This window comes from Camellia sinensis, chromosome 11 (genome assembly GCF_055761805.1).
Source record: "Camellia sinensis isolate YWXY chromosome 11, ASM5576180v1, whole genome shotgun sequence".
NCBI classification, from domain to species: Eukaryota; Viridiplantae; Streptophyta; class Magnoliopsida; order Ericales; family Theaceae; genus Camellia; species Camellia sinensis.
This window is the reverse complement of record NC_138971.1, coordinates 160,424,598-160,449,506: the sequence shown is the minus strand read 5'-3', so window position 1 is coordinate 160,449,506 and position 24,909 is coordinate 160,424,598. Positions and strand designations below refer to the sequence as shown.

The 24,909-nt window shown below is 39.8% G+C and overlaps 1 protein-coding gene and 1 long non-coding RNA gene across 2 annotated transcripts; one reads left to right on the top strand and one right to left on the bottom strand.

The window, feature by feature from the left end:
* Positions 1–19,012: 19,012 nt before the first annotated feature.
* On the bottom strand, positions 19,013–23,267 carry ATG8F (Ubiquitin-like superfamily protein). The gene is made up of 6 exons (XM_028212625.2): positions 23,028–23,267; positions 22,444–22,485; positions 22,247–22,302; positions 20,490–20,542; positions 19,415–19,533; positions 19,013–19,335 (listed from the first exon to the last, which is right to left on the bottom strand). Exons 2-6 carry the CDS (start codon positions 22,478–22,480, stop codon positions 19,226–19,228), a joined length of 375 nt encoding a protein of 124 aa, XP_028068426.1. The 5' UTR covers positions 22,481–22,485; positions 23,028–23,267; the 3' UTR covers positions 19,013–19,225.
* Positions 20,537–22,941, top strand: LOC145802969 (uncharacterized). The gene is made up of 2 exons (XR_014344874.1): positions 20,537–21,266; positions 21,322–22,941. It is a non-coding gene; the product is annotated as an uncharacterized LOC145802969 (long non-coding RNA).
* Positions 23,268–24,909: the final 1,642 nt, after the last annotated feature.

Here is a 24,909-nt window from a genome sequence, read left to right as displayed (position 1 = left end):
AGACCTCTCCCTCCCTTTGGAAAGAGAAAACAGAACCTGATTCGCAAACCGAGGCAAAGCACAAAAGAGTCCTGAAGTCCGGAGGCAAGGCTCTCAGCCAAAAACTCCGAAACCTCAGAACGAGCACAACATGCACCATCACCGAGCGCTCAATCGGTGACGTCTGAGTCTTAAGGTCGGTCAAAAATGGAGTGTCTACAATCATCACCAAGTTTGGGATCCCAAGGGCAATAATAGCAAACAATGGTACGCAGTTTGACAGTAAGCTTATCAAGAGCATCTGTGCAAAGTACAAGATCAAGAATTACTACTCCATTCCAAGCTTCCCTCAAAGCAATGGTCAAGCAGAAACATCCAATAAAACTATCTTGGATAGGATTAAGAACAAGTTGGAAGTAGTAAAAGAGAAGTGGGTTGAAGAGTTGCCCAATGTACTTTGGGCGTATTGGACTACGCCGAGAAGATCAATTGGGGAATCTCCATTTTCCATGGCTTATGGCACAGAGGCAGTAATCCCATTAGAAGTTGGTATCCTAGGGATCAGAACCCAGGGAGTGGAGAATGGGACTAATGAGGCATTTTTAGCCCAAGATCTGGACCTATTGGAAGAAAAAAAGGAGAAAGCAGCAATTCAACTGAGGGCATACCAACAGCAGGTTGACAGGGCTTACAATAAGAAGGTCAACCCACGAGAGTTTCAAGTTGGGAACCTCGTCTTGAGAAAGGTCGTCGGCAAACAAGAAGCATCCCAGAGAGGGCAAGCTTGGCCCAAATTGGGAGGGACCTTACAGAATCATCTCGGTCCTGGGCAATGGGGCATATCAACTTGAAGACAGTGAAGGTAAAGAGTTGCCAAGACCCTAGAATACTTGCAACCTGAAGTTTTTCTATCATTAGATTTTTTATTTTTATTTTTTTTGTTATTAGCCGAAGTAAATAATAAAATTTTAGCTCGATTCTTAATTTCAAACTTGTGTAATACAACTGATCGTCCCTTGGTGATGTTTCTGATTGAAACATGACAAGTAACTTAGACTTACTATATGGCAGAGTTGAATTATACTTGCATATAATAAAGTTGAACTACGTTGGCGATGTTTCTGATTGAAACATGACGAATAACTTAGACTTATTATATGGCAGAGTTGAATTATACTTGCATATAATAAAGTTGAACTAAGTTGGCGATGTTTTTGATTGAAACATGATGAGTAACTCAGACTCATTATATGGCAAATTTAAATTATACTTGCATATAATGGAGTTGAACTAAGTTGGAATAACCTAGATTTGCCATATCAGCATAATCAAACTCAGATTGGAACTAAGTGCATTTGAGTAAAATTAATAGAGGAATCAAGGTTGAGAACCTCGGTTAGTCTTTGTTTGAATCTAACTTCGGCAACAATATCATAGGCACATGTTTAATGAGAACCTAAGTGAAACTGAAGTTCACATTAGGGGGCAGAGAGCTGGAGAATGATGAATAAAGTTTAAAGTGCTTGGGACTTGTTGAAATTTTATAGAAAAATTCACAAGCTAGAGTTGGCTTAGTACTTGTTGAAATTTTTAGCAAAATTTACAAGTTAAAGTCAAGCCAAGGTAAATTTAAAAGAAGTACATACGTACTTGCCGAGATTACTAGGCTGCCAAACTTGGAAAATATGGAAGACTGAAGTCTTGATAGAAGACAATAAGTAAAGTGGCAAGTTTTAGATAACACTTGTGAAAATATTTTTAACAATGTTTTTAAGTGTTAAGACAGGGCCGAGATAAACGAGTTGGAAGTTATGTCCGAGGTATTTTACTCCGAGGAGACTATACAGCTAAAAGAATAAAACTGAAGACATGCAAAATATTCTAAGTATGGAAACAGTGAGGCATACAAACATATAAACACTTGAAAGAAGAAGTTATACTTGCATTCAAAAGAATAAAAAGGGCACTTCGGCCTACAGAGGGATTACTTGTCAGATTACAAAAGTGGCACGCCGGCCAAATATGAAAAATAAAACATTGTTCAGGATGTAAAAAGTACTAAGTACAAAGAAAAAACTTATAGTCAGACTACTCGGTGTCGGTGGCAGGCTGTGTCTCGGCCCTAGAAGACAATTGGGAAATCTTCTCGACAACCTTCTCAGCCTCGAGCTCGGCATCGATCTCTTGTAAAGTCTGATCGAGGCTTTTCTCGGCGATAGGCACCTCGGATGTAGTTTTCTTGGGGGAGGCACCATTTGAGACTTCGTCCTCCTCATCCTGAGTCAAGTCTAGGACTTGCTCATTCAGAGTTAGGGACTTGGCCCCAGTAGGAACTTCAGCATCAGCTGCCACCTCGGTCTTTTCTTCTTCGTCTTCTTCTCTATCTTTTTCTTCTTCTTCTTTTCCCCCAGCCTTAGCCTCAAATTGGCTTGAAGCTGGAGGGAATGGCAGCGCAAGTCGGCCTTCGTCTTTGAGAGGAGAGTCCTCGAGGACAGCCAACTCCTTCAGAGCAGCCATCAAACCAAGAGTGTAACCCTTGTTACATGTCTGTCTGACTTGTTTCTTGTATTTCTCGTGGACGTCGGCTACCCTCTCAGCATAGGTCTTCTCGTCTGCCGCTTTGATCTCGGCGTCTTTTGTGGCCAAGGCACCTCGGAGCTCAACTTGGGCTTCGGCAGTTTTTGCTTCGGCCTCTTTTTTCTCGGCTTTGAGAACCTCAGTAACAACCTCCGCAGCACCTGCCTTCTCCTCGGCCTCGTCTTGGGCTTGTTTGGCTGCCATGGCCTTATCAATACGGACTTTTATCTTTGCTGACCTCGGCCACTCGATTGAGGTCATTAGGGAGGAGCAATGTAGTAAACAGGGCAACGCCGACCTCAATGTTAATAGCGCTGTCACCGGTTCTGACTGGCTTATCCTCAATCGTGATAGATGGGGCCCAAGGGTCATCAGCTTTAAGTAAACCCGAGGTGGCTACAAAGTCCGACCTCAGCTTCTTTGACTCAGCGGTTTCAGAAGGGTCAGCCTCTGCGGGCCTCTTCTCGACGGCAGAGCTTGTTTTCTCAACCTCGGCAAGTTTTGAGATTGGAACTGTGTCTTCAGACTCAACTTGGATGAAAGAGGCTTTTGCCTTGGCCCTATTTACCCTTTTTTGTTTTGGTTTGGGCTGGGATTATGATGGTGAAGATTGGACTGTCACTATGCCTGGGATGTCAGCCAAAAGATCTTCAACTACGGCCTTGTTGCGCCCCATTTCGTTGGTGATGGCGGCGACTGTAACCTTGGTGCCGAAGTGAATTGCCGGAAGTGCAGTGGGTGGGTTGGCTGGATCGAAAGCCGACACCTTAGAAATTTGGCGTTTTCGGCTACGAGTTCTACCAGCAGGAGTGTTGGCGGGAGCTCGACGTCGGCGTTGACGCTGGGCCGGAGGAATTAGTTGAGGAGCGGATGTTAATGGTTGCTCTGCTAGGTCAGATGTTGAGGCTTGGTCAGGCCGTGGTGGCGAAGTGGTAGAAGGAGTTGTGGCTAAAGGTGGAGACTTGCTCTTCTTAGGGACGTCGAGAAGAATGAATTTGTAAGTTGGGATGTAGTTCAGCAGCAGAGGAGCCTTGCGCTGATTAACAGGCAAGGCCAGCAACTTCCTGAAATCTTTGCTGGGGTAGAAGGTTTTGCAGAAGTCTTTCAGTGGCTGAGGAAGAACTGCAAGCAAAAAATAGGCATTAGAACATACAAAAGTACCAAAGTAATAAAGATTTGAAAGCGAGTAAACTGACACTTTGTTCTTACCATTACCCTCTTTAAAAACTGGTCGACTCAAAGGGTAGAGGTGGAGGTCATCATCTGGTGGGAACTCCCAGTTGCCCGAGACGATGAAATAATCATCTCTAGCACCTTTGTTGGAGTCTGGGAGGTCGACAATAAGTTTGTACTCGGTCGACCTCGGCTTAAGGTAATAGATGTAGCCTTTTCTGACTTAAGGCCACACATTGTATAACAGTATTGGATGTCGGCTAGAGTAATCCTAGCGTTCTCTCGGTTAGCTAGGACAATTATACCGTTGATGACTCTGTATGAGTTAATGGCTAGTTGCATTGGGTTTAGTTTGTAATAGTGAAGGACTTGGCGGAAGAGGATATCAAGAGAGAACCTAAGTCCGCACTCGATGAAAACTACCACTAGGAAGGGCATAGAATTGTCTTTGGGCATGATGGAGTCCTCCTCCCCAGCCAACCTAAGATGAACGTCGGCAGGGATGGAGAACTCTTGCCTAAAGTGTTCAAGCTTCTCTGGGGTATCTACCCTCAACTTAAACATACCCATGACGTCGGCTAGAGGGACAAGGTATGGGAATTCAGAAAAAAGAGGTTTGTATGGGTTTTAAGGACCTTGGCTACAACCTAAACAGGTATTGGGGTGAGAGTTTTTGAAGATCTAGAAGGAATTCGTTTCAATTTTTCTTAAGAATAGGAGTTTTAGGGCAAATCCCAAACCTAGAGCTACTAAAACAGAGATTATGAGCAAGAATCTGGAAAAAAAAAGACACAGAAAACAGAAAAGAACAATAATTCAGACTCATGAAAACAAGAAGGGATTCAAGAACATTGAATAAAATGTAAATGTGCACAAGTTGAAGACAGTGGCAATTTACAAGAACATCAAGTGTATGAACAGTATGTGTGTGCATGTATAGACCCAGAAACAAAGTGGGCAAACACAAGATTGCAAAACAGAACATGCTCAAACATACGAATGATAAAGTTTAAAAACACAGGTAAAGACTGGAGAACATGAATGCATTCACAAAAGCAGTGTACAAATGTAACAGAGTTCGAAATAAGTCAAAAACTAAAAAGAGGGAAAAACAGTGGCTTACCAAGGAAGATGACACCAATATAAGGACACCAAAATCAGGCAATGACCGTAGATATAGCAGAACGATGGATGCTTTGCCGGAGAAGGTGAACGGAGTGGTTGCAGGAAGCTCAAAGAAGGCAACAATGGAGGTTGGGGATTTTTAGAGAGAGAAAAACTTGAAAGCTTGGGAGAAAACGAAGATGCAAAGGTGAAAAGATGGAGAGAGAGAGAGAGAGAGAGAGGTGTTTTTGATTAAAACATGAAAAGGCGACAAAATCACAATTAGTGTGCCTAGGACGACGTGGCGACGCGACCTGATGGCGCGTGTCAGGTACGGATCAATAAGGAAAAGACGTGTGGAGAAAACGGTTGAGAAACTGTGCGTGACAACTCATACGCATATAGAACTCTTGGAGTTATTGACTTAATGAAGTAAAGACCTCGGCATTGGTAAAACAGATTACAGTCTTAGTCATATGGAAGCCGACGTGTGATGACCTCGGTAATAAAGGTTAGAGCAAGTCTTAGCTGACATGATATATAAACAAACAATATAGGTTCCATCACCTCAGGATGCTGACGTAATAGAACCTAGGGGGCAGTTGTGGGGGCATATTTTTGGGAATGACAACACCTGGCCAAGGTGGCACTGAAGTGCCAGCCGAGGTGCCACGTGTCCTGGTCATGACGTTGAGGTGATCTCGGCTAGGCCGAGGTTATCTGCGAAGATACCAGAATCCGAGATGAACGGATAAGGGTCAAAAGTCCTAGAATGGAAGAGGATCTCATTCTGGATAAGGATAAAAGCTCTTAGGGAGTTTATCTTTATCTATTTGAGAGTCCTAGATAAGCATTGAGCCAGAGTCCATTGAAGCTAGGCTTCTACAGGGATCAGGTTAGTGCAAGCTATAAAAGAAAGGCACCCTCGTGGGTCTAAGGTACGCTTTTTGTATTCTGGCTAGTGAGTTAAAGCACTGTTTGCTATCTTTGAGAGATAATTGAGTATTGACTTGATCGTCGGAGTGAACCCGGGTAGACGAACCACCACTGGAGTCTTATCTTTCTGTGACAGGTCATTCGGGCGCCATGTATTCTGCCGATGTTCTCCAGCTGATTACCTGTTTGGCAGTGTGGTTAGAAATTAACACACACAATATATTTTAAAATATTATTAATTTTAATTTTGGAAGAGGAAATCAAATATTCAATATTTCGTCCATATAATTTTAATTCAAATAATTTGATTGAAAGAAGAACAAAAATTTTGGTGGGATATCAAAATTTTAAGTCTCCCTCCAATAAATTTGATTGAATTACACATGAATTTCTTGAGTTTTTTTGGAAGAATTTTTTTTCTTATAAATAGGTAGAAACCTTCACAATAATTTCAAATTCTTAATGAGATTCCTCACTAGAAAAGATTCTTGAAAAAGAGTTTTCAATTAAAATTTTCTTATATAATATATATATATATATATAAGAAAGAAAGAAACAATAAAAAAGATAGAAAAAAGTTAGAAAATATCAACAAAAAAAAAGTTCAAAATATTCAATTTCATCGACCCGGTGAACCGTTCCCAGGTCAAACAGTTCGGTGATTCAATCGCTGGTTTTCCCAGTTCTCTCTAAATAGGTTGGTTTTTTTACTTCGAACGGTTTAGAGGGTATATCCGGACTGGAATCCCGACCGGTCAACAGTTCAACCGATCGAACCAGTTTTCAAAACCATGCTGGATTGGCAACGAGCCAGTTACACTCCCCGTCCCCGACCCCAAAAAATCCCCGTACAAAAATAACATCATCAACAACAACATCATCTGTGTATCTGAGTGTGTGTCACAAAGAGAGAGAGAGAGAGAGAGAGATCTGAGTAAAGATAGAGAGAGAGATCTAAGTAGAGAGAGAAAGAGAGAGATCTGCTTAGATTTGCCATTGTAACGCCCTCAAAATAATAACATTAAACCCATCAAATAAGACATTCATTGACATATGAGATAACCACTTTCTTTTATACATCAGAGTTTCATTACAAAAGTATTACATGTTAACAACAAAAGCAAATGCCCTATGGGCTTACAGCTTTCCAAGTTAACACTTGGTCACAACAAAAGAGTACTAACTCATTACACATTATGCCCTTGGCTTGAAATTACATGTAATACATCAAAAAGTAAAACGACAAAAGTATGTCCGCCTCTAGCCTCCCAAGCTATGTCCTTGGAGGTGGCATGCTACCTGTACCTGAAAATGATATTCCCATATAGGGTGAGCCACAGCCCAGTAGAAATATACTAAACCAACCATGAACGATGACTAAAAGATTAGCAATTGTTAGATGGCCAACACTGATACATTCACATAAATCACATATTTATGTCATACGACTTATGAGTCCAAGTTACCTTTCATTTTCCCTTTTTCAACGGATAGGCATATAAGCACTACCCACATTCTCAACAGATATGTATAACAACAATATCCACACTCTCAGATAAGCAAATAAGCTATATCCACATTCTACAACAGATATGTATAACAACAATATCCACAGATAAGCATATAAGCTATATCCACACTTCACAAAGATAAGCATATGAGCTCTATCTTCACTTCTCTAGACAAGCATATGAGCTATATCTATGGAGTTCATCCCCAATCTTCTCCCAACACTATTCGGTTTAGAGGTACATCCCCCATCTTCCCCTAAACCGCGGAGTACATCCCCCATCTCCTCCTCTACACATAACGTATACAAACACAATGGTTCTATATACAATCACTCAATACATACAGTCAATGTATTCTATCAACCGTCAAGTTCCATGACACATTCCATTGATTAGTTTCCGTTTGCCTAATCATCATGCATTGTCTACAACAATCACGACTATCCTCCACCGATAGCCCAAGGCAGTTATTTCTAAACAGAAAATAAATGCACAATGGATATTCAATCAACATTTTATTTCCTCATTTCTCACAATTAATTATCCCAATTAATTAAACAATGTAATTAGGTCAATTCCCATAATTAACATTTCAACCCTTAGGTCCCATTTTCATCAATGATTTAACATTTATTCCATTTCTCTATGCCAAACATGCATCTAGGTTTATTATGAATAAAATCCCAACTTTTGTAAAATAACACAAAAGCCCCAAACTTTTACCAAATTACCAAACCAATCCCAACATCTCAAAATACTAAAATTTAAAGACAAAATCCATAGAGAGGAGTAGGATATCCCTACCTCGAAGTTTGAGCCAGAAATGAGATGAAGACTCGAAGATCAACGTGTTCCAAATCCCAACTTTTTTAGATTAAAACAAAGCTCTCAACGCCCTTTATCTTTTTAACAAAGGCCCTAGGCTAGATTCACACTCTAGGGAGATCAATTCTTAGAGAGAGTGTAAGTTTAGAGAGAGAGGGTCTCGGATCTAGGATTTGATCAAAAGGAAAGTGAAAAAGTGATGTTCAAAAACGCTACAGTCCGCTGATATAAAACACGCTCGCTCGAGCGAAGACTTTGTCGCTCGAGCGACCAGACACAGAAAACTCTCGCTCGAGCCAAGAAGTTCTCGCTCGAGCCAGAAACTCAGAAGTGCGCTCAAGCGAAAGAACGCTCGCTCGAGCCAACAACTCAAACCCTCAGGTCTGCAACCAGAAGCACGCTCGAGCGACAGACCTCTCGCTCGAGCGAAGAACAAACCAGACCGCTCGAGCCAAGAAAAGCTCGCTCAAGCCAAGAAATACAACTCTCAGGTCCAGAACCAGACGCCATCACTCGCTCGAGCGAAGCCACTCTGGCTCGACCCACCAGACACGAACTCAACTTTCGCTCGAGCGACCAACTCCTCGCTCGAGCGAAGGTCCAAAAATCTGGGCAGCAACACTAGGCTCCCAAACACAACCAACCTGAAACAAACCTGCCCAACACATCCTATAACTCAATATACCAGTAAAGATGATGCAAACAAGATAATAAACAACTACCAACATCCACGGACACATGTCCGGATCACTGTACAACAAGGGTAAACCCGGGATCGCTATAACCTCCCCCCCTTAAAGAATTTCGTCCCCGAAATTAAGCACAAGTTTTCAAAAACAAGTTTTTCTCCATTTTAAACAATGTTACATTTTAACATTCAACAATTCGACCCATTACCGGTCATCCCATCCCTTAACAAGAGGCATTTCACAATATGTAAACAACATATTCAACATATATAATGTTACATTCAACTTCCATATGAGGCAAGTTCCAAAACATACTTCCAATAAACCAAAACATTTTCAATGTTTCACAACTTAAGACATATATAAAGGCTCTTAAGTTCAACAATAGTTCAAAATTTAAATACAAGATTACATATCAACAAACAAGTCCGGATATTTCTCACGGACTTCCAACTCACGTTCCCAAGTGGCCTCCTCCACTCCGTGATGTTTCCACAAGACTTTCACCAAAGGAATGGTCTTGCCACGCAGGACCTGATCCCGCCTATCCAAGACCCGAACCGGTCTCTCCTCATACGAGGCATCCTCATCTACCTCTAAATCGGTCCAATCCAACACATGTGATGGATCTGGCTCATACTTCCGAAGCATACTCACATGAAACACGTCATGAACTCCGGACAACTGTGGCGGTAAGGCTAACCGATAAACAACCTCGCCAATCCTCTCAAGGATCTCAAAAGGACCAATAAACCGAGGGGATAACTTCCCACTCTTCCCAAACCTCATTAAACCTCGCCTAGGTGATATCTTCAGAAAGACATGATCACCTACCTCAAACGCCAAAGGCCTCCTCCTATGGTCGGCATAACTCTTTTGTCGACTCTGGGCTGTAACAAGCCTCCTACGGATAAGCTCAACTTTCTCCGTCGTCTCCCTAACCAACTCCGGACCCAACAAAGGTGCATCACCCACCTCGGCCCAACACACTGGAGACCTACACGGTCGGCCATACAGGGCCTCAAACGGTGCCATACCGATGCTAGACTGAAAACTGTTGTTGTAGGCAAACTCTACCAAGGGCAAGTGCCTCTCCCACGTCCCGCTAAAATCAAGGACACAACCCCGAAGCATATTCTCAAGGATCTGAATAGTACGCTCGGACTGCCCGTCAGTCTGAGGATGATAAGCCGTACTAAAGGTCAACTTAGTGCCCAAGGCACTCTGCAAACTCTGCCACAACCTAGCAGTAAAACGAGGATCTCTATCTGAGACGATCGTCACTGGGACCTCGTGCAATCTCACTACGTCCCGAATATACAAGTCGGCAAGATGATCTACCGAATCTCTCACGCGCATAGGAATAAAGTGCGCCGACTTAGTCAACCGGTCTACAACCAGCCAAATAGCATCACTACCCCGCTGAGTCCTCGGAAGACCTACAACGAAGTCCATAGTGACATGCTCCCACTTCCACTCGGCAATAGGCAAGGGTTGTAACAAACCCGCTGGCCTCTGATGTTCGGTCTTCACTTGCTGGCAAGTAAGGCACTTCGATACGAAAACAGCCACATCTCTCTTCATACCCCGCCACCAAAACTGGCGACCCAAATCCTGATACATCTTAGTACCTCTCGGATGCACCGCAAGGCGCGAATGGTGGAACTCTCGGAGTACTTCCTCTCGGCAAGACTCCGGCACAAACAAACGGTCTCGGTATCTCACACTCAGGTCGGGATACACCGTCAAACCCTTCTCAACTTTATCACTGGAGATCTTCTCTCGGAGGGATTCTACCTCAAGGTCACCTCTCTGTGCCTCTAACACTCTAGTCACAAGTGTAGGCTGCGCAACAACAGAAAACAAGGCCGCAGCCTCAACAGATTCGCCCAGTAGCAAATCAAACTCGCCAAGTGCTCCCAACATCTCCCATTCCCGGATGGCTATACTAGCTACATCACTAATGGATTTCCTACTAAGGGCATCGGCCACAACATTGGCCTTTCCCGGATGATAGTGCAACTCAAAATCATAGTCCTCGATGAATTCCATCCATCTCCTCTGCCTCAAATTCAAGTCCCTCTGTGTAAACAGATACTTCAAACTCTTGTGGTCCGAGAACACCTCGAACCTCTCACCATAAAGGTAGTGCCTCCAGATTTTCAAGGCAAAGATCACAGCCGCTAACTCTAGGTCGTGTGTGGGGTAATTCTTCTCGTGTATTTTCAACTGACGTGAGCCATAAGCTACCACTTTCCCCTCTTGCATCAACACACAACCCAAACCCTCTCGTGAGGCATCACAATAAACCGCATAACCCAACCCTCTCTCCGGAATAATCAACACCGGAGCGGTGGTCAATCTAACTTTCAGCTCTTGGAACGACTTTTCACAAGTCTCACTTCACACAAACTTGACCCCCTTCCGAGTCAGTCTAGTCAACGGTGACGCTAACCTGGAGAAATCTTTCACAAACCGACGGTAATACCCAGCTAATCCCAGAAAACTGCGGATCTCAAACACACTCCTAGGCTGTGCCCAATCTTGCACTGCCTCAACCTTGGATGCATCAACAGACACCCCTTCCCCGGATACTACGTGGCCTAAGAATTTGACTTCCCTCAGCCAGAACTCACACTTCCCAAACTTGGCATACAGCCTATGGGCTCTAAGCAACTCAAGCACCACTCTCAAGTGTTCCTCGTGCTCCTCCTCTGAAGGCGAATAGATAAGGATGTCGTCCACGAAGACGACCACAAATCGGTCTAAGAACTCCCGGAAAATCCGGTTCATCAAGTCCATAAAGACTGTCGGTGCATTGGTAAGCCCAAATGGCATCACCAGAAACTCATAATGGCCATACCGCGTACGGAATGCCGTTTTCGGAATATCCTCTTCCCTGACCCTCAACTGGTGGTAACCCGATCTCAAGTCTATCTTAGAGAAACAACGGGAACCCTTCAACTGATCAAACAAATCATCTATACGGGGCATAGGATACTTAATCTTAACCGTAGCCCGATTCAACTTCCGGTAGTCAATACACAATCTCAAGGCACCATCTTTCTTTTTAACAAAGAGAGCCGGTGCTCTCCACGGCGAAACACTAGGGCGAACAAAGCCCTTATCTAGCAATTCCTGGAGCTGAACTTTCAACTCAACCAACTCTGCTGGAGCAAAACGGTAAGGTGCCATAGAAATCGGCGCCGTACCAGGCACTAAATCAATAGAGAACTCTATCTCTCGGTGAGGTGGCAAACTAACAAGATCTTCGGGAAAGACATCCGAATACTCACAAACCACCCTCGGCAACCCAATCTGGGTCTCACCACTCTCACCACTCTCAAAGCTGGCAAGTAGACTACTAAGCTCACTTCGCCCTCGCGAATCATACCCCGGTGGCAAAATACTACCAACCCGGTCTCCCAAGAAATGGAACCACTCCCCGCTCAAGGTACATAACGTGACCCTCTGGCGGTAGCAATCGATAACAGCCCGGTATGACGATAGCCAGTCCATACCCAAAATAACATCAAAACCCTTCATGGGCATGACAGCAAACGGAAAAGGAAGCCTATAGTCGGCGACCTCTATATCACAACCTCTAACACCCTGTTTCAGGATCAACTCACCACCCAAAGGCGATACCACACAAATAGGAGATGCTAACTGTGCTAACTCCAATTCCAAAACAGATGCAAATGCAGCAGATACAAAAGAATGAGATGCACCCGTGTCTATCAACACACTAGCAACCGAGTTGCAAAACAGAAAAGTACCTCTCACTACTGATGGAGCCGGTACTAAATCCTGCGCGGTAACAGCATACACGCGCCCCGTAGGCCCCTAGTCTACCTACTCACCTCTCGGAGCAAAAGACTGCAGCACAGACTGGGATGACGAAGCTCCCGGATTGGCCCTCGACGCCTGCACAGACTGAGCTGGCTGAAAACCCTGCGTCTGCCTAGAACCAGACGCTCCCGAAGTGGCACTCAACTGCGGGCAAAACCTCTTCAGGTGCCCAGGCTGTCCACACTGATAACAAGACAAGGGCTGCCCCCTGCCCAAACTCTGACTCTGCGGTCTAGCTGAAGAAGAAGCAGCTCTCTGACCCCCACCCTTCTACGGGCAAACAGAAACCTTGTGACCCAACTGGCCACACTTGTAACAGGTGAAATCCCCCTGACCACCTCTCCCGGAGCCTGCACTCGGCACTGGGAAGGTCGATCTAGCAACACCACCCTGCGACTGCTGAGGGTTAGAACCCCTCTGCCTCCTGCCATCGCCCTGACCATCTTGGCTCCTCTTGGAGCCTCTCTGCCCCTCATCCTCCTCCTGCATCATGAGCTCCATATGAGCTGCAGCGTCCACTAGGTGTCTGTACTCCCGGATGTAAGACCCACCAACCCTCAACTTGAGGCCCCGCCTCAACTTCCGCTCAAACTCATAGCAACGGCGTTCCTCAGACGCCACCAGTTCAGGTGCGAACCTGGACAGACTAGTAAAGGTAGCCTCAAACTCGGCCACTGACAAGCCCTGCTGATTAAGCCGGCTAAACTGATCCCTCAGCTTCTCCCTAGCTGCTGCAGACAAAAACCTCTCCTGAAAAGCATTTATAAACGCCTCCCAAGTACCACCAACACGAGCCTTCTCATACTTCCACCATTGACCCGCATCTCCCTTCAGCTGGAAGGATGCCAAGGTCACTTTCAGTGCTCCGTCCTCGATGCCAAGCATCTCGAACGTCTTACTCATTTGCTCTAGCCACTCATCAGCCTTCAGTGGCTCCTTCGGATCCCCGATAAACTCATCCGGATTAGACCGGAAAAACTCCCTCTTCAAGAAGGAAGGCCCTCCTCAGCTGCCTGATTCCCAGCTCTAAGAATACCCAAAGCTCCTGCTATCTCTCTGGCCAAGGCACCCATGGCCTGCTGACCCACTGGCTCGGCCACATTAGCCTGACCAACTCCCTCTTGCACTGCCGGAACCTCCTTCGGTAACGGTACTTCCTGCCTCGCAGGTCTACCACGCCTAGCACCTCTTCCTCGCCCTGACATCCTAATAAAGGTAACACAGAACATTAGCACATTTACAAATGTGCCGAAACTAAACACCCACGTCCTAGTGCATAGACAACTGTAATTCACTCCATGTAAGCACATAAACACATAAGCACTTACGAATTTCATTTCCGGATAATGATAGTCCCGAGGCGTTACTAGAGTTCCGGTTAGAAATAGCATTGATCAAGTGCTTTTCCAACAAGACTCCCAGAAACCCAAGGATCCAATCAACATCCTAGAAACTAAATCCCATACCCACATAGTCACATAAGCACATAAGCATGTTATCAATTAAGCACATAGCATATGATACTACATCCAAGTCTCTATCAAGCGAGACAAACCCATTGTGATACTAATCACTTCCCACGTACCCAAAGTATTCGAACCCGGTACGCTCTGATACCAAGTTGTAACGCCCTCAAAATAATAACATTAAACCCATCAAATAAGACATTCATTGACATATGAGATAACCACATTCTTTTATACATCAAAGTTTCATTACAAAAGTATTACATGTTAACAACAAAAGCAAATGCCCTATGGGCTTACAGCTTTCCAAGTTAACACTTGGTTACAATAAAAGAGTACTAACTCATTACACATTATGCCCTTGGCTTGAAATTACATGTAATACATCAAAAAGTAAAACGACAAAAGTATGTCCGCCTCTAGCCTCCCAAGCTATGTCCTTGGAGGTGGCATGCTACCTGTACCTGAAAATGATATTCCCATATAGGGTGAGCCACAGCCCAGTAGAAATATACTAAACCAACCATGAACGATGACTAAAAGATTAGCAATTGTTAGATGGCCAACACTGATACATTCACATAAATCACATATTTATGTCATACGACTTATGAGTCCAAGTTACCTTTCATTTTCCCTTTTTCAACGGACAGGCATATAAGCACTACCCACATTCTCAACAGATATGTATAACAACAATATCCACACTCTCAGATAAGCAAATAAGCTATATCCACATTCTACAACAGATATGTATAACAACAATATCCACAGATAAGCATATAAGCTATATCCACACTTCACAAAGATAAGCATATGAGCTCTATCTTCACTTCTCTAGACAAGCATATGAGCTATATCTACGGAGTTCATCCCCTATCTTCTCCCAACACTATCCGATTTAGAGGTACATCTCCCATCTTCCCCTAAACCGCGGAGTACATCCCCCATCTCCTCCTCTACACATAACGTATACAAACACAATGGTTCTATATACAATCACTCAATACATATAGTCAATGTATTCTATCAACCGTCAAGTTCCATGACACATTCCATTGATTAGTTTCCGTTTGCCTAATCATCATGCATTGTCTACAACAATCACGACTATCCTCCACCGATAGCCCAAAGCAGTTATTTCTAAACAGAAAATAAATGCACAATGGATATTCAATCAACATTTCATTTCCTCATTTCTCACAATTAATTATCCCAATTAATTAAACAATGTAATTAAGTCAATTCCCATAATTAACATTTCAACCCTTAGGTCCCATTTTCATCAATGATTTAACATTTATTCCATTTCTCTATGCCAAACATGCATCTAGGTTTATTATGAATAAAACCCCAACTTTTGTAAAATAACACAAAAGCCCCAAACTTTTACCAAATTACCAAACCAATCCCAACATCTCAAAATACTAAAATTTAAAGACAAAATCCATAGAGAGGAGTAGGATATCCCTACCTCGAAGTTTGAGCCAGAAATGAGATGAAGACTCGAAGATCAACGTGTTCCAAATCCCAACTTTTTCAGATTAAAACAAAGCTCTCAACGCCCTCTATCTTTTTAACAAAGGCCCTAGGCTAGATTCACACTCTAGGGAGATCAATTCTTAGAGAGAGTGTAAGTTTAGAGAGAGAGGGTCTCGGATCTAGGATTTGATCAAAAGGAAAGTGAAAAAGTGATGTTCAAAAACGCTACAGTCCGCTGATATAAAACACGCTCGCTTGAGCGAAGACTTTGTCGCTCGAGCGACCAGACACAGAAAACTCTCGCTCGAGCCAAGAAGTTCTCGCTCGAGCCAGAAACTCAGAAGTGCGCTCAAGCGAAAGAACGCTCGCTCGAGCCAACAACTCAAACCCTCAGGTCTGCAACCAGAAGCACGCTCGAGCGACAGACCTCTCGCTCGAGCGAAGAACAAACCAGACCGCTCGAGCCAAGAAAAGCTCGCTCGAGCCAAGAAATACAACTCTCAGGTCCAAAACCAGACGCCATCACTCGCTCGAGCGAAGCCACTCTGGCTCGACCCACCAGACACGAACTCAACTCTCGCTCGAGCGACCAACTCCTCGCTCGAGCGAAGGTCCAAAAATCTGGGCAGCAACACTAGGCTCCCAAACACAACCAACCTGAAACAAACCTGCCCAACACATCCTATAACTCAATATACCAGTAAAGATGATGCAAACAAGATAATAAACAACTACCAACATCCACGGACACATGTCCGGATCACTGTACAACAAGGGTAAACCCGGGATCGCTATAGCCATGGTGGAAGGAACTGACGCCGGAGTATAGAGGTTCGGCGACTCTAGCATCGCGGCAGTAGCAGTGGCGTGAATGATGAGGTGACGGTGACTACGTCGCTACAGAGAGAAGAGAGAGAGTAGAGCAAAGAGAGAGAAAGAGAGAAAGAGAGAGAGAGTCTTGCCTTGCCAGTCTTCTCCGCTCGTCTTTGCTCACTGATTCGGTGCTCTCTCTCTCTCCCTCTTTCTCTCTCTCTGTCTTTGTTTTTTATTCTATTGTTTGATGGTGGATATAGGGGTATATATATGAATGGATATACAGGTATATATGTAATTTCAGTTTTGGGGGAAACGGGGACGAAGACGAGGACGGGACGGGCCGGGGCCGTGGCTGGAAAATGTATCACCGTCCCTGGCTCGAAAATTGTCGAGGATTTATTTTCAAATACCATCCCGGCCTCGTTAAGGGTATTTTTCGAGAAAAAACCGTTCTAATCAGGGTCAGGGAAGTCCAATCCCCGTCAGGTCAGGTTCAAATTGCCATCCCTAATCAATAGGTTTTGTTTGGTGTTTTATGGAATTATTTATAATTATTTTTATTTTTAAAATTTGTAATATAAAAATATCTTATGTCCTGAAATATATATATATATATATATGATTTAGGAAAAATGATATCTTTTAATTTTTATTTTGTAATTATTTACTTTCAATTTTAGACTAATCATATTTAAATTATTAACATTTGGTTGTAGTACTTGAGTGTAGTCATATGATTTTAAAGAGAAGTTTGAAGTTCCAGTTTTAACATAACATACTACTATGCTAACAACCACCAAGTATTTGACTATGCTATTCACAATGTATTTTCAAACATTACTCAATGTGGCCATCCTTAATAGGTTCAACTCCCCTTTTACTAGATAACCTCCATCAATATACAATGCCAATAATTTTGTAATAATTCAAAATAAATGAGCCAGATCAATACACACCCTGTCCAATAGAAGCTTAATTTTTTATATATATATATATATAATAAAATAAAATGAAAAAAAAAAAAAAAAACTGATTATATCAATATTCAATATAACTTTGAGCAATTCAAAAGTTATAATATGCTAATCAGATGACTAAAAATTGTGCAATCCCTTCAACCTTTGGTAAACTTGTAAGCCGTAACATCAATGTGTTGAAAAAATAAATAATAGAACGGCATATTAACGGAGGATTTTTCTATTACAAGAAGCCCAACCCAAGAATTCAATAGTCAACAAAACCATAGAGGAGCCAACTCAAGCTTAGTAGATGACTATTTAAATTTGCCTTAAAACTTATTAATTTTTAAAATATGCTTAATCTTGATTTATTTACCTCTGAAGCCAATCTCAAACTCGAGTTTAATCAAACGAAGCTCAAATAATTTGATTTTTAGTGTATTTATCAAGTTGAGACATAGTTATCAGAATCTCGATCCGGATCTTACGATCCTACGATCTTACGATCTATTTAAGTACAATCGATCTGGATCGTGTAAAAAACTCCTTATAGGTAGGATCTTTCGACCCTGGTAGTGGGATCTTATAGGATCGTAGAATCCCGATCCGAATCCGATCCTATCCGATCCAATTTACAAGCCTTATTTTGTGCTGTATGACATTTTATTGTAAATTTTATGTTTGTTGTCTAAATACCAATTTATGTGGTCAAAATAAACAATAAAAATTAAGTAGTATTGAATCAAATAGACTAAGAAAAACAAACTAGAAAATAAATATTTAAATATTGCGGTAATTTAAAAAAATTAAATAGTCGGAAAAACAAACTTAGCTTTAGCAGAGTCTAAGGAGGGTAAGATGATTGCAATTTTATCCCAATTTTTGGAGAGATTATTTTTGTGACTTGAATCCGCTCCACCAGGGATGCTAACGACAAACCTTATCATTCGGTTAAGTTATTCTTTTGAGTTTTTAATATATTTTCGTATCCAACTTTGTTAAATATTTTTTCTTCACTTTTTATGCATTATTGTAGATTGTAAAATATTTTGTTATAGAATTTTTCTTCTTCTTCACCTTCTTTTTTGATGAAATACAATACTTTTGCCATCGAGTTTTCTATTGTATAATATTATATGTACATTTTACATAGAGTATTATATTTTTCATAATATCTTTACTTTTTTTTAATAGAATATAGGCTCATTTTGTGTATACTTTATAAGAAATATTTATTTAAATTAAATTATTATGTAATCTGTCCTTTTCGATAGGATCTTACGATTCTCGATCCGATCCTATAAACACCCCCAACGATTCAACGTAAGATCCCGATTTTAACAACCTTGAGTTGAAATTAAACAAACAAGTTTCAAATTTAAATTTAACTTGTTTACATAACTAAGTCGATCTCAAACAAACTTTCAACAAATCAAACTTGAACAAGTTAGTTTGCCATATATTGTAGGCCCACACAATGCAGCTAGTCTAAGGGTGACCTTACTTGCATAAAAATGAAAATGAAATGAAAGCAGAAATGTTAAAACAAAAACTATGGAATGAGAGAAGAATTTCTTGGTAGCATCACTCCATTACCTAAATTGCTTTCAATTATGATTAAAACTATAACAAAAGGACAAGAATGACATCAAATGCAAATATTTATTAAAACATGTACCGGGAGAGTCTGACATTATCTACCTTCTTATTATATGTATATATATATACACAAACTATACACCAGTAAATCTTAAATAAAACAAGAGGAATAACAAAAATATCACTCGAGGCAATGGAGTTGACAATGGTGAAAACAGTGATAGCAGGAAGGAGAAAAAAACCGCAATGCCAAATTATCAAAGGCTACAGTAAAATCTGGTCCCGAATGTATTCTCTCCACTATAAGTGACGTATAGAAAACCATCTTCATCTTTCTTCTCATCGTATATAGAAGACATGATTGATCCTGCAATAAACAACAAAAATAAAGAACAGACCAGACTAAAACATTGAAACATAAATCGACAAAATTGCAAAGGGATTACCTGTTGGTGGCAGGACGTTGTCCACAAATATGAAAATCGCCTTCTCTGCACTCAATTTGATCCTTTTGCGGATCACGTACACAAATTGTCCTACTGTCAAGTCAGCTGGGACAAGGTACCTGTAATTTCATCGTTTAGGTTAGAAGAAAAATCACAAACTAATTAACATACAACCATGCGCGCAAGTTGGTTCAGGAACCTTGTTTTGTTTTGTTTTGAGGAAGTGCTATTGTGTGGGTGCTCTCAGGTGAAGAAACATGACAAGATGGGATGGTTTTCCTTACCTTCGAGTGAAATACATATATTTGACTTCTAGCTCACAGATAATTTCTCATGAAAACATCTTAAACTATTTCTTTTACCACATGACATCTTGGGCTCCAAGTCTTGTCTCCAGAAGGAACAAAGGTAGCATACCACATTCAAGTTGGGCACATAATTGAGTCCAGAGAAAGTCCAACCAACTAAATGTGTGGGATTACTCAGTGAACTCCGTTTTTTCCAAGAGTAAAAAAAGGTTCTTTCCAAATTCATGATACCTAACTTCTTTGTCGGAATTCCACAAACTTTTTGTCTGACATTGGGAATATTATAATAACGCATCCATGCTATGTGGACTGTGCCTTCAATAATATGCTGAAATAGAGCTCACATAATACCATTCTCTAAGATCCACAATAATCAAGGGTCTTGGGAGGCATAGACTAACCACTGGCATAATATAATTTGTACAAAGCGGATACTCTTAGACTTGAGCCCATGTTTACTCATATGCTTGGAAGCCTGAACTTTTATCACTGCATCAAACAATGGCTCCTATTGAGCTCACATAATATGTGGTGTCTAAAAGCTAGAACGCTAATGAACCTGCAGGTGTACTAATTAACCCTGACTAGAACGCAGATATGTTTTCAACAGATAGTGTTGTTTAACAAATAGAGCTGTATCAAATCTTGGAAGGAAATAAAAAGAAAGAAATATCCAAAAAAGAAGGGAAAAAAGTGATAGAAGTAAACAGGGAGGAAATCCAGAGAATCCAGAATCAATCAGTTACTAGTGCAGAAACAAAACTTACTTCTTCTTATCAATGTTGGGAATATCACTTCTCTCTGCCTTTTCCACGATCACCTTCAAATCATAAAATCAGGTTTACATAATATGAAAATTTATACAAAGAAAGAACCAAACAAAACTTGATCTGTTGAATAGAACTAACGTAACTAATCATTAAGGAAACCCTTGCAGAAAAAAGGCTGGTTGAAGAAAGTCGTCAGAGGAATTTTGAAATCTGACGCATGCAAAAACATGGCCATAAAAATTGGAAAGAGATAAACTATCCAACATAAAACCTGAAACAGTTTCTTCTACTAAAGGGACAATTTGCCAGAAATAATTGAAAACTCCATATAGAGCTTGAGGAGCCCCATCAGCAGTTCAATACGGGTCTCATACTCCTGAACCATGATGGCAGTAAGTGATAGGGCTCTGGTCTTGAATTCCCATAAACTTCCAAGTTCCATTAATTGGAACTTACATAGTAACTGAAGATTGGATCCAAAGTCAAATTCTCAACCATGTTGTGATCCATATAGTGCTTTGGTCTTTAACCTCCAGAGGGTCAAAAGTTTAAGTTCAATTTTTTCTTCAAAGTTTATCTAATTCTCCGTTCTAGAATCAAGCTTCATATTGGTAACTGTTACTAAGGCCCTATTTGATACTGCACCAGAGTTCAAAAGATTCCACTCACAAAAATGCAGTCAAAAGGAATAACACAATGAGACGCAATGTGATAAATGTATACATTACACCTCCATATACAAATGTAACACTAATAAAAAGGATAAGTGGCATTGTATGGTTTGTGTATCTTATTAAAATGAGAAGAATAAAATCTTAATCACTACAAGCCGACTCATCTAAAAGATACAACATGGTTTGTATATCTCTTCAAAATGAGAACAATGAATCTTATACACTCACAACAACAATGCTTTTCCATTCACAAAATGGTATATTCATCATTTCTACTCCCAAATCAAATATCCAGTAAAATGAGATATTGATTGTCACAAGTATTACTATTAACCATTTAATAGGCTTTTTTAGATCCAGCAGAATAGAATTTTGGCTATTAACTGCAGACCCCCACACAATACTTTCTCTTCTTTTTATTATTATTTTTATTTTATTATAAAAATAAGTAGATCCACAACATTACAAGAAGCTACTAGAAATTTCTTCCTCCATTAAAGCCGGTAACATATATTAGCATAGAACATAGAATGAGTGTAAACTTATAAAAATTGCTGCCACCACTGCAGGATTCTATCATCGTAATACCAAATAGTACATAATGTTTAATGCTGAATCATTTGGCAAGCTCATCAAACTAATATCAACCAAATGCTCCTCGGTAAATGTTGTTCAAAGATTTAAATATTGCTAGCATAGTACCTAAATCATGTCTATTACTCACTTCCACAACATTTATCACTTTAACCGATAGATTATAATGCATCTCAACTTAGCACAGAACACCGATTGCCTTGATCACATGCATCAAATACAAGACATTAAATAATTTTTGCTTCTTTTAGTTGTTTGATCTCCAAATTTAATGTGTCTGAATCTCTATGCACCCAGAATTTAGAGTAATGGAAGTTGAAATGGGATTACCAATAGCAATTTTCATCAAGAACATGCAATTTAGAGGCATCTAAAAAATTAAAACCATGGCTCAAAATTCGGAATTATATTGAAATCCCCAAGAATCTAAATAGGTCAAATTTATTGATACACAATTGGGTTCTTGACATAATGCTTAATTCTCACCGGAATCCTATCTGGGTATTTCTCCCTGATCCTGCCAGCCTCGGCACGTCTCTTTTCTGAGCACAAAGGAGACATCACAGTTTTCATTTCCAAAAGAAAGAAGAAGAAAAAAAATGAATCTAGAATTTAAGACAGTAAAACAGGCAAGAAAAATTTGAAGTAGTGCACAACTCAATTGCACAAACAGAATTGCATACCAAGATCATGCTCTTGCTTGAATAAACTTTTTGCCATTTAACCTGAAATCACAGCTCAACAAATTCATACCCTTGTTCCCAATTTACATACACCAACTAATGAAAGGAATTAAAAAAAAAAACCCCAAAGCAGCTTATCTACACAACCCTCAACCCTAAATTCTTGGATTGAGAATTCAATAGAATTTGATACAATATAAGAAAGAAAGAAGAAAAAAAATCTGACAATCATTAAATCCATCAAAGAACTTGACTTTAAAAACTCAAAAACAGCTTATCTACACAACCCTCGACCCTAAATTTTCTGGGTTCAGAGTAAAAGAGAATTTGATAAAATCAAGTACATCAATGAACAAAATAAACATCAGACAACCTACTACTCAAATCATCAAATCAATCAAAGACCTTAACTTTGGGGGTTTGACTTGTTTTCTCACAACACTACAAACAATCAAAAATAAAAACACCCAAAAAAAAAAAAAAAAAAAAAAAACAGAAGGAATACAAGAAAAGGAAAATCTTGAATTAGTTTGGGAAAATAATCAACAAGATTCTTGCAAAAATTAAATTAGAAGATCCCAAACCTTTTCGTTGGGAAACAAAAGAAGAAAAACAGAGACACTGCAATTTGGCCCAGGTCAGATTGAAGAAAAAATAGTGTTGCTTTGCTTTACTTTACTTTGTTTTTCAACTATTTATAGTCTAATAATCTTTCAAGTTTTTCAATCATTATCCAGTTCTTAATCTGTATAAGAAAAAAAAAATGAAAAAAAAAGACGTGGGCTCCAAGAATGAAAAAAAAAAATCTTAGTGGGTCCCACCTGAAGTTATTTTTCTAAAAGAGTCCTGCTAAATATCCAGTGGGGGTCGCACCCCTAGTAAAATGGCGCGCCGCACTGGCTAACAACCAAAAAAAAAAAAAAAATTTTTTTCGCCCAATTACGGGCCTCCACCTCACTGGGAGTCAACCCCTAGTGGGATATAAAGCATTTTTGTTTTCTAAAAAATACTAAAATTTCAAGGACTACGTGGTCCCACATTTAATATAAATTTTGATAAAATTTTTAAAATATTTAAGGTCTCGTTTGACATGTAACACTTTTAGTTTAAAGTCAAAAAATTATTACAAAAATTAAAAGATTATACCAAAAAGTCAAAACTAGCGTTTGATAGAATTTTAGAATTATGATTTGATAATAGAATTGTATTTTGAGTTGTGAGTTTTGGAATTATAATTTGAAAAGAAAAAATTTGTTTAGTTATGAGTTTTAAAAAGAGTTTTGAATTTTTAATATGACATATAAAATGAGAAAAGTTATTTGATTATGAGTTTTAAAAAGAGTTTTTAAAATTTAATTGAAAAACGTGTGACTCATAATCAAACACATAACTCAAAACTCTATTAAAAATCCTACTCAAAACTCATAATTAAACTCTTTTTAAAATTCAATTCAAAAAAATAATTTGTCGTTTTGGTCTTAAAAAAATAATTTCTATATTTAAAAAATATCAAAATATATTTTTTTTTTTTTTCAAATAACAGGTGGCGATTGGCAATTGAAATATATATATATATATATATATATATCCGGGAGGACAACCAAGTAGATCAAAAATTCAAAAACTACCTGGTTCACCAAATATGTGTTTCAAAATGTGTTTTGAAATTGATTTGGAATCATGATTTAAAAATTTAAACCAAACAAGTATTAGAATGTAAGGATAGAATTAGTTTTAGAAAGTCAAACCAAACACAACCAAAGATTCTTCTATTTTCTCATTATTTTTTACGCATCTTTTCGTAAAAAATTAAAAAATAATTAAAAACATACTAATTTTTTTTTATTTCATATTTTAGACTAAAAATTAAAAAATTATTAAAATAACATGTTGCGAAATGAAGCTTAACATGACTATTTTTCTTTGAGAGATCTACAAGTAAGTGAGATTAGAAAAAAAAAATAACCAACACACGAAGATACAAGTAACATTTATATCCTACAATCTTTCATTCATACCTTACTATAAACACATTTATCCTCCCTATATATTGATTTTTTTATTTATTTATTTTTTTTTTTTTTTTTTTCTCTAACTCTTACATGCATGTAGTTCTGTCTTTTTCTTTTGGTAAAATCACCTGAAGTTATTTGATCGAGTAGTTTTACACCGTCTGATTTGGCTTTATTAAATCCTGCGGTACGAAAATTTGAATTGGGCTTGGACAGTTCCATGACACGATTTAATTCGGGTCAAGCCCAACTCAAATTGACAAGCCCAAGTTTAAATTGGTAAACTTGAGTTAAGGTTGAGTTGTTCAAAAATTCAAAAAATTCTTTTTGAAATTATGAAATATTTCAACAATGTATAATCACACTTAAAAATAGTAATTTATGAAAATTATGTGAGGCCAACCTCTTCTTCTTCTTTTTTCCATTTTGTATTTTATTTATTTATTATTTTCTT